The sequence below is a fragment of the Sinocyclocheilus rhinocerous genome, unplaced genomic scaffold (assembly GCF_001515625.1).
Source record: "Sinocyclocheilus rhinocerous isolate Xijiao unplaced genomic scaffold, SAMN03320098_v1.1 scaffold5212, whole genome shotgun sequence".
In the NCBI taxonomy this organism is placed as follows: Eukaryota; Metazoa; Chordata; class Actinopteri; order Cypriniformes; family Cyprinidae; genus Sinocyclocheilus; species Sinocyclocheilus rhinocerous.
The window spans coordinates 1-9,895 of NW_015629068.1; the positions used below are offsets into that span (position 1 = coordinate 1).

Consider the following 9,895-nt stretch of genomic DNA (forward strand, 5'->3'; position numbering starts at 1 on the left):
CACTCTTCTCGTCTGTCTCACCTCACTCTTCTCGTCTGTCTCACCCTTCTCGTCTGTCTCACCTCACCCTTCTCGTCTGTCTCACCTCACTCTTCTCGTCTGTCTCACCTCACTCTTTGCCATCTTAGCAGCATTCTGAAAATCAGCATCCTTAGCTTAAAACGCTTTGCTAATGAAATGAAAAGCCCCACTGTGCAAGTCAGGGTTCCCACGCGTCACTCTTCTTGTCAGTTTTTAATTGTAGTGTCTGTTCTTTTACTGAACTAAATGATTTTTGTTTCTATAAAAAAATCAAAACGACGGTGGGGGTCGGTGACGCGGTGGGTAAGTGACGTAACCGGTGTTGCGGCTTATCACCGTCAGCCCCGTCTATCACGGCAAGCCTACCGATCACACGATTGCATTAAAAAATATATGAGACGCAGTGGAATGGAATAAAACCCCAAATTCTCCAGACGTGTTTTCTAAAAGTTGAACCTCTTTTAACTTTGCATGGCTTTCTATTCATCTCTCGTGCGAGACGTGAGTGTTCAGTCACAGTTGAGTGACACTTGCATCATCACCGCATCTTGAGCGCCGCTGATAAGGCTCCGCACACCTAAAATTTAAATAGGCCTACACCGTTTTTGCATTCGAATGCGAATTTTTATTTTAAATTCGACTAATATTCCTTTTTTTGATTCCCAGTCTCCTCATCGCAGGCACTCATTTCAGCATGTGTTTGTTTGTTCTGTTGGCTCTCTGCTTGTCATTCATAACACACGCCTTTAATTGAAAAAAAAAAAGCGGCAAACTATCGTACGATATATCGAACATTTTTTTCTATCATTATCGATGAGGGTGTACCGTCGATAAATACCGATACCGTGTTATCGCCCAGGCCTAAGTACACATGACATGAGTGTCATATACCACAGGGCTGCAATCATTTCCCTGCTTCAGGGAACAGTACTGATGCTCTTCACTTTGTCACTGAAACATTAGTGTATTTATACCCACAGATCTCATGAGACGTCAAGAGGAGCTGCGGCGCTTAGAGGAGCTCAGGAATCAGGAGCTGCAGAAACGCAAGCAGATTGAGATGAGGTGTGCTTTTACACAAACCGTGTTCCCATTTGCCATCTTAGCAGCATTCTGAAAATCAGCATCCTTAGCTTAAAACGCTTTGCTAATGAAATGAAAAGCCCCACTGTGCAAGTCAGGGTTCCCACGCGTCCTAGAAAATGAGAGACAATGTAAAATGTCCTGGAAAATCTTGTAGTTGACCTGGAAAATTATTATTAAACAATGTAATTGTGTTTTCCTTTAGCCAAGAACGAACGGTTCACCACTGGCTCGAAACTATTAATGTTAGAAAACGCTGGAACAGCCATAAATCATAACCGGCCTGTTTTTGCTCCAAACACACGATCGGCCACCGGCTCTTTTGTTTTATTTCAGCCAATCTCTGCTCCAGACTTGTTCCGAACTGTATTGCATGCATTTTCCAAAATGCTTCACATTAAAACATTCAAAGCACAAAGGGAAGAGATATTGATGCGTAGTGTATTATATCTGTGCAACAGTTTATTGAGCTTTTTCTTTTAACAGTTTTAAATTTCAGTTACTGTGTGCGTTAAAAACTATTTATAGTCTTTTCTACTTTCGTAGAAAACAGACACCCGGCAGAAAGTAACTGGATTTAGAAACAACTATAAACTCCAGCGAGATAAAGTATTTTATGCAAAATCATATACATTTATCTACAAATCAAATATAATAATGGGAACACAGAATGATGTTAGAGAGAGTTTTACCGACCAGGGTTTGAATGCTGAATGCAGAGAAGAGTTTGTGAACTTTAAAATATTCATCTGTACCTCACATTAAGCTATCGTATGGCTTCAGAAGACTTGGAATAAAGTGCTTGAAAACTTTATTGTGCTTTATAATGCTTTTATGCGGATTAACAGTAACAGAATAATATCGGCTTTAGATCGGCCCTGTCTGACCGACTCCTGATCCGGCAGAGAATGGCAGGATCGGAGCGATACTCGATGTGAGCATCAGATTGGTGCATCCCTAGAAGTAAACAGAATGCTTTCAATTTATAATAATAAAATAAAATCATTCTCATGAATGGAGTTAAGCGCACAGATTACATTAAATCATTATCCAGAAGATGATGACTTAAAAGCGTACGTTCAGTGTTCGGTGGTCAAGCGGTTCAAACAGTACTACTGTAAATCCACCGTGTGATCAGCTGGTGTTGTCTGGCTAGTATACACAAGTGGCCACTAAATGTGCTCGTATTCAAAGACCGAGGTCAGGGGTAGGCAAGTTCGGTCCTAGAGAGCCGCTGTCCTGCAGAGTTTATCTCGAACCCTAATCAAACACACCTAAATAAGCTAATCAATGTCTTCAGGATTACTAAGGCTACAGGCAGGTGAGGGTTTGTCAGAGTTGGAGCTAAACTCTGCAGGACTGAACTGGTCTAGGTGACTCTGTCTCTGCTTAATCAGATTGACGCTGACGTCTGATTGTGTCCTAATTTTAGTACAAAGCAGGTATGTATATATATGTATACATATGTTTTATAAATGTCAAATTTATGTCCATATGATAATCGGTGCAGCTTTCAGTGGACAAGACTGTTTAAAATGACTAATAAGGAAACATGGAGGAATGAGAAAGTAAAGAGTGGGATGTGATATTAAAAATAAATATTAGAAGCGCAGTAAGCCACAAAAGAAAACTGAATCTGCTACTGAGAGGATGCTTTCTGTGCTCGCTCCGAGCAGAACACGGACAATCCTAGCAGTTTGTCTTTGGCTGTGCACCTAAACGGTCAAATACACACAGAAATATGTCAAAATGTGATTATTCACATAAACACAATCTACGTAAGCACGTGTGTTGTTCTTCACTCTCTCTCTCACACTTTACACACAGAACTCAGTGAAAGCCCTGCTCAATTAATTCCATATTGCAGCTTATTTATATTTTGTTGCATTTTTTTTTTTTAAGTTGTCTATGTACCTTATAAAGTTACTTTTATTGAAATGTTATTGAAAAACAATTTTTAAAAAAAGTTTAATATTATTATTATTTTTTTAATTTATTTATTTTTTGCTGTGGCTCTTTTGGAGAATTGCATTAACCAGAAATGAAAAAAAAAAAAAAAGAGCTCTTTAGTCAAAAAAGTTGCAGATACAGTCTGGCATTTTTGCTGGGTGTGACCTGTTATGTCTAATATGCCTATATATTTTGTGCATAAACAGGGTCAAAAATGGCGGTGGCTGATGAACACTGTCATCTATACACACAGTACACACTTATCCATGCGAACTGCTTGCCCATTACTGATAATAAATCCCAAACATTGTCATATCATCTTAACATGCAGTAGGGCACTGATGGTGACCCTGTGTTTTATTATAATGTCTTATAGTATCTTATCTTAAGGTATGTAAAATCAAAAACTGATTCCATGCATTTAACATGAAATATGAGCTTTTTATTCATTTACTGAGGAAAAAACTCCTGTACTCTTCTCATCAGAGTCCTTTACTAAACATCATCCCTCGGGGCTTTTAGTCCAAAGTGTTGCTCAGTTGGAGAAAACATAGGTTATTATCATGTTTACTTCAAATTTCTTTAAAGAGCAGTTTTATTATTATTATTATTTTCTATTTTTACCCAAAACTGGGGTGATGTGAGCATTATGAAGCACTAATCCAGTGGTTCTCAGTCCTGGTCCGGTGTTTCTAATACAGAGGTTGTGGGAGTGATGTTAAATTCGACTTCAGTGAAAATTCAAAATGGACTTTTCTGTAAAAACCACATTATATTTGAAAAGATACATTTAAATTTTATCACCTAATCGTCCACATGGACCATTTGTATTTGGACTCTAATGATTGCCATTATTATTAGTTTTGATTAGGTTTTCCAACCCGAAATGAAAGCCTGCTAATTAGTTGGAGTACAAATCAAGTCAAATAAACTCTTCCTTTGGAAATCTAATTATAACCATGACTGGATTCTGAGCATGTGCAGTTTAACTAAATGTGAGTTATATTTGCTTAGGCATGAGGAAGAGAGACGCAGACGTGAGGAGGATATGATGCGTCATAGAGAGCAGCTTGACGTGAGACGCCAGCCGGAGGGATTCAAGCCCAGCTTCATGGAGAGTGTGAGTACAGGGAAATGCTTCACATTCTCTCTGATCTCTAGCAGGGTACCAGACTGTGACTGTGGGTTTATGAAGTGAGATCACTTTTTCCCTGGTCTTTTTTCACATATAAGCGATCATTGTACTCTTTAAAAAAACAAAAACATACTGTAATAATATTCAGAACTATTCAGAAAAATGGTTTGTTAGTGCTAAAACACCTTTTATTGAAACCAAGCTGCTGACACAATTTTTCTATTTTTGGATATTTATGACATAATATATAAATACAAGCCTGCTTGCACAGTCACAGATCAAGGCCTACGTCTTCGTCTCGTTGGCCCACATATTTCTGATATCTCGGGTACAGCCAGACGTTCTTTGTTGCAGAACCATTTATTGTTGTATACTTCACATTAGTTGCATTAAAATTATCTGTCATTTAAGTTGATTAAATTGTTGCTATGTTTATAATCACTGGAGCTGTCCATCACAAATCAGTGCACTGTCACCAAAACTCCCATCAGTGATGCTCGTGTAGAAAATGTGCAAATGTAGCTAATTCACGGAAATAATGGCAGGACTACAAATGAGAAGTTTCAGGTAGTGCTGGGCGGTATGACCAAAAATGTATATCATGGTATTTTTCAAAATTATACCGTTTCAGGAAATTAACTCCCTTTGGAAAACCGCTTTATTACACACTAAAGGAAGGATAAAAGAAATTGAACAAAAAAGTGTATTAGGTGCCTTTTAAAAATGTGTCAAAAATGTGTGGTTCTTTTTAATGTCAGGCAAAAGATTCACAAACAGAAGGAAAGAAGAGGCTGTGTGCTTTACTTATTTTCTCTAGAGAATATAATATGAATTTCTGTAGATATTTTTCATGTAATAGATTTTTTTGAGAAAGTACAAACGTTTTCATGGGAGCACTGTGAATGGCACATTGATTAACAAGAAAAACTTGGAAATTATTATTTTCTGAATTTTTATAATTATTGCCTCTGCTTTTTCTTAATGTTGGCTTATTTTTTCAGACTCTATTGTGTGACAGATAATCCCAAACTTTAATTCAGTTTTGATGTGATAAGGCCTTGATATACTTAAGCAAAATCAATACAATGCTAATTTGAGTTCATGTTGGTGGTTCGAAACAGCTGTTGAACACCGTTGAACTGTCTTTGGTCCATAATTACGTAATTGAAAGATGCTTAGATGCTCCACCTCCTTTGACATGGAAATCTTTTCAGCCTTATTTTTGACATTTTTTAAAATTACAATCATCTCATCTAAAGATTTCCTCAGTCAGTGTGTTTGTGTTTTTACTGTTTATATAATTAGCTCTAAATCTAGATGCTGCTATGCAATAATTTTGTTGCTCAATAGCTTTCAGCGCAAGGAAGCTTTGATTTCAAAATCTGAATTGAGTTGCTTCTAACTAAAAACACAATAAAACAGTCAATAATAAAAAAGAACAAATACATTTCAAGCAGTAGCACAAATAAACCTTTCGGCCAAATTCGCTGTTTTGAATTAAAAATTGGTCATTTGTGTGATTCGTGTAGATCCGCTGAGTCGGACAAACAAACGGAGTTGCTAACTTTCTTACAATGACAGCTGTCAGTGTGAAAACCTTGTCCCAAGATGTTTTTGATCAATTTTGGACACAGAAGGAACCACCATTCAAGTGGGACTTAAATATGCCATAGAGATTTATTTAAAATAAATACGGTGGGTAACAAGATTTGGAAGCGAGGGTGTATCGATCACAATGCAAGCAGGAGAAGCCTCATTACGGTCGTCACGATCGCTGATGACAACATCCAGGATTCATGTACTGCGGGTTAAATTAATTTACATTTAACCAGTTTAATATGGAGAGGCACTGAAATGTAGACCTTCGCTTGTGTTTTTGACCTACACTGTACATGACGCGAGAACAGTTAGCTATTTAGGTTTGTACGTTAGCATGGACTCATTAACTTTAACATTAGCTAGTTTTAGCCAGAGATACCTTGCTAAAGCACAAGATGACATTAACGTTCTGCTTGAGCAGATGAAAACTGTAAGACGAAAACGTTTTTGTCTTCATTGGGATTGGGGGTGAATGCTTTGGGACATTTTGCTCTGTTTTGTTTGGGTTTAGGAAATGTAATAAAATAAATTATATTGCCCATCCTCTCAGGATACCTGGAATCAGTGTTATATGTACCCCAGGCACTTCGCGTTTCCATTTTTGTAGCATAAACACCATCAAACCGATGCAAGCTTCGGATCTTCCAGTGTTTCTCTATGGCACTGAAACCTACAGATGTCTTGAGTCCCGCCCCCGTGCAACTGATACTCGACTGCCATTGGCCCATCTGCGTTCGAGGGGAGGGGCTTACTGATAGGTCAATTCTGTGCCCGCTCAAAGTCACCCGCTTTCAAACGCTCCTGCGTGTTTTTGTGTGCGTGCTCTGGTTACGAATTACAAAACTAAAAGTTTCTATTTACAGTGTGTTTTGCAGCGTTGAGTATTTTTGTTTTCGCAAGTTTACGTAGTCCTACACGCTCACAGATCTTCCTATTATAACAAGAAAAAAGAAAGCATACACGATGTAAATAAGATATTCATTGTGTAGTTGATACTAGATTTTAAAAATAGGTCTGTTTACCTGGCCATAGACTCACACAACCCATCTTGTTTTACCGTACTGGATAAATCTACATTCAAGTAAGTAAAATGCCTAAAATATTTTTTTCTGTGGGTTAGTAATATGTCTAGATCATGTAGTTATTGTTGAATGCGTTGATCATTTTAGATTTTGAGCTTATGTCAGTGTTATAATTTTACAACACTGGTTGAAAGGGGTAGCAAAATTTGCCTGTGCACCTTGCATTACATGGATGAATTGTGATATATAAAATACTAATAGAAACTGTTTTGATCATTCACAAGTTTTAAAGGTGGGGTAAGCGATTTTTCAAAAACGCTTTAGAAAACTGATTCGGGCCGAGTAGCAAAACAAACTTGTAGCCAATCAGCAGTAAGGGGCGTGTCTACTCATGATGTGGAGGAGAGCGCGTTCAGTGCATGGGACGGACATTAGCCGAGCCGAGCGACAGAAAGATAGAGATGGCGGATAAAAAACAAAAGAGGAAAACTAATAAGTGCTATTAGCATGATAAGCAAAGGGCACAATAAGCTATCAGACAGTATTGTGTGAATGGGTGAATTATTTAAAATATGTAAGTATGATTGTGATTAATTTGCATTGATATTATTTAGCCTGGAAAATAATCAGTGGGTTTTTTCCATTTCAGAATGTCACCATCCAAGAAAGACCGGCCTCGTTATATGTGTATGATATCACTGATGCCGTCCAAAATATGAACGGTGACTTTGAGATGGACTCTGATACAAGAGAAGAAAGTTTTAAAACATTCTTCATGACTTTAAAACTTTCATTCAGTTCATCGGGTTTTGTAAATATAATATGAACATATTTTTATAATAAATATATATTTTTTCTTTTTTATAAAAATGACTTTTTATCATTATTGTGTGATTGTGTGATTTATCATTATTGTGTGATGATTAGTGTGTATACATATATAGACTATTGTTATGGGGTTACAGAAGCATTACACCCTGCAAATGAGCCTTTAGATGTTCTCTACATTTGTTCATACAGCGAGTAAAATCACTGAATTTCTGCTCCCCAAGAGCCCAACGTTGCAATATTACAACAATTCCCTAAAATGTCAAAAACGTAAAATCCCATTTATTTTTGCATTAGAGGCCTCCTACAATAACATTTAAAAGGTGAAAAAAAATCACTATTTTTTTTCTATATTTGGGCCTTTCATGATTAAAACACTCAATGTGACAATATGTCCTGGGTCTACTAAAATCTTTGGAGCATTTTTTGTTTGGTAAAGGGGGCATAACACACACCGTTTCACCAAATCTCATGTTAATCTTGAGTACCTATAGAGTAGTATTGCATCCTTCATATCTCCAAAAAGTCTTTAGTTTGATCATATTTATAAATCTCGCTCTCGCTCTGGTCACCCCCCCATTTAAACACAAGTTTTTGTTTTTTAAAGTGACGATTAAGCAGCCAGTGGCCGACAGCGACTTTAACACGTTTGATCAATTTAGCCTTCTCTAATCAACACTCGACTTGCCCACAATAAAATCCATAGATATACAAATTGTGCGCTGTTAGGTGCATATCCAAGTGTTTGTGTGGAGTGTGGAAGCTAAAGCGCACTTTAATGCAGACTGTAAAGTCTACTTTTATTTGTGTACACTCTCTAGGAGAGCACTTAAAGGGATCCTCCACCTAAAAATGAAAAGTCTTTAAAAAAAATCATTCACATGCCCTCATGCCATCCCAGGCATATAGGACTTCCTTTTTTTCAGATGAACACAATTGAAGATTTTTAGAATTATAATTATGTATACTTATAATTACATACAATGTTTTGCATGAATAGTCTGTCCTGGGTCTACTAAGACTTCAGTTTTTGGTTTTAAATCTAGCTGTTGTTTTATACTGCTATCTTGCTCTAAATCCTTGCTTATTTGTACATGATAGCCTGGTACTTTGTGTACTTGTGTACACAATTTGGCATATTTTTAATGTTTCTAGTTCTGTGTGGATTGAGACTCACAATTAAAATGTCTCCTTCACTTTCAGAGAGAACAGGAGATGAGAATGAATGAAATGGGAAGCCGTGGAGCCATTAATATGGGAGGTATGATCATACTGAGACGCCACATGCAATTGGAAACAGCTGTGTGAGGTGTCTTTTATATTTTTGGGGCAGTGCATCACTTGCATGTGCATTTAAAAGTGTAGCTTTGCATCTTAAGATGAGTCTTTTGTTTGGTTAGTTAAACTGAAAAATTCTTATTCTCTTTAAACTTAATTTAATAATTAAATATGTTAAATAAAGGGCCCCCATGGTGTTTTTTTCTGTAAATCTTTTATTTTTATTTGTTTTGTTTTTATTTATTTTTATTTTTCCTGTCTTGGTTATTGAGTTTAGGATGCCATCATGTAATATTTTGATGCATGGCTAGGCTACAAACATCATCACACTTGCTGCCTGTTTAACATAGATTTCCAAGTTTGCCACATCAATTTTTCAATTATTTTGTTTTTAATAATTTTATTCATCTTTTATTCATTCTTTTTTATAGTGTGTAAATTGTAGTGAAGTAATGTACAGTCCCAAATATGACCTTTTTTGATGATTTGGATAAAAACAACACACATTTACACATTACATCATATTGCAATAGGGGTGGGAATCACCAGAGGCCTCAAGATACGATATTATTGTGATTTTAAATATATTGCGATATCTTGCAATTTATTACTTTTTTTTCAACTTCAAATAATGTCCCCAAAGGAAAACTTTGACAACATCTGTTTTAACTAAAAAGTTGTGCAGACCCTTGAGCAATTGGAGCATTTGAACGTAAATTACTGTTAAATTTAAATTAAATTAAATAAAACATGTAGTCTTACATCTAGGGATGCACCGAAAATGAAAATTCTGGGCCGAAACGGAAACCGAAAATCTGGATGCACTTGGCCGAAAACCGAAACTGGAAATGCTTTGTAATGATTATTTATTATTTTATTAAATAATATAAAGTAATTTTGTAAGACTTTTAAAATTTAACTAAATTAATGATACTGAATTTAAAAAAACACAAGCCAATAAAATAACAACACTTTTACT

At 36.4% G+C, this 9,895-nt stretch overlaps 1 protein-coding gene across 2 annotated transcripts in view; it reads left to right on the forward strand.

Moving 5' to 3' along the window:
• Positions 1–1,005: 1,005 nt before the first annotated feature.
• The window catches only part of LOC107738784 (paraspeckle component 1-like), a 15,809-nt gene continuing 6,919 nt past the window's right edge, over positions 1,006–9,895 (forward strand). For both annotated transcript variants that reach the window (XM_016550627.1, XM_016550628.1), the window contains exons 1-3: positions 1,006–1,086; positions 4,069–4,174; positions 8,842–8,899. In XM_016550627.1, the coding sequence (XP_016406113.1) occupies positions 1,007–1,086; positions 4,069–4,174; positions 8,842–8,899 (244 nt within the window). In that variant the 5' untranslated portion in view covers position 1,006. The remainder of the gene's footprint in view (positions 1,087–4,068; positions 4,175–8,841; positions 8,900–9,895) is intronic.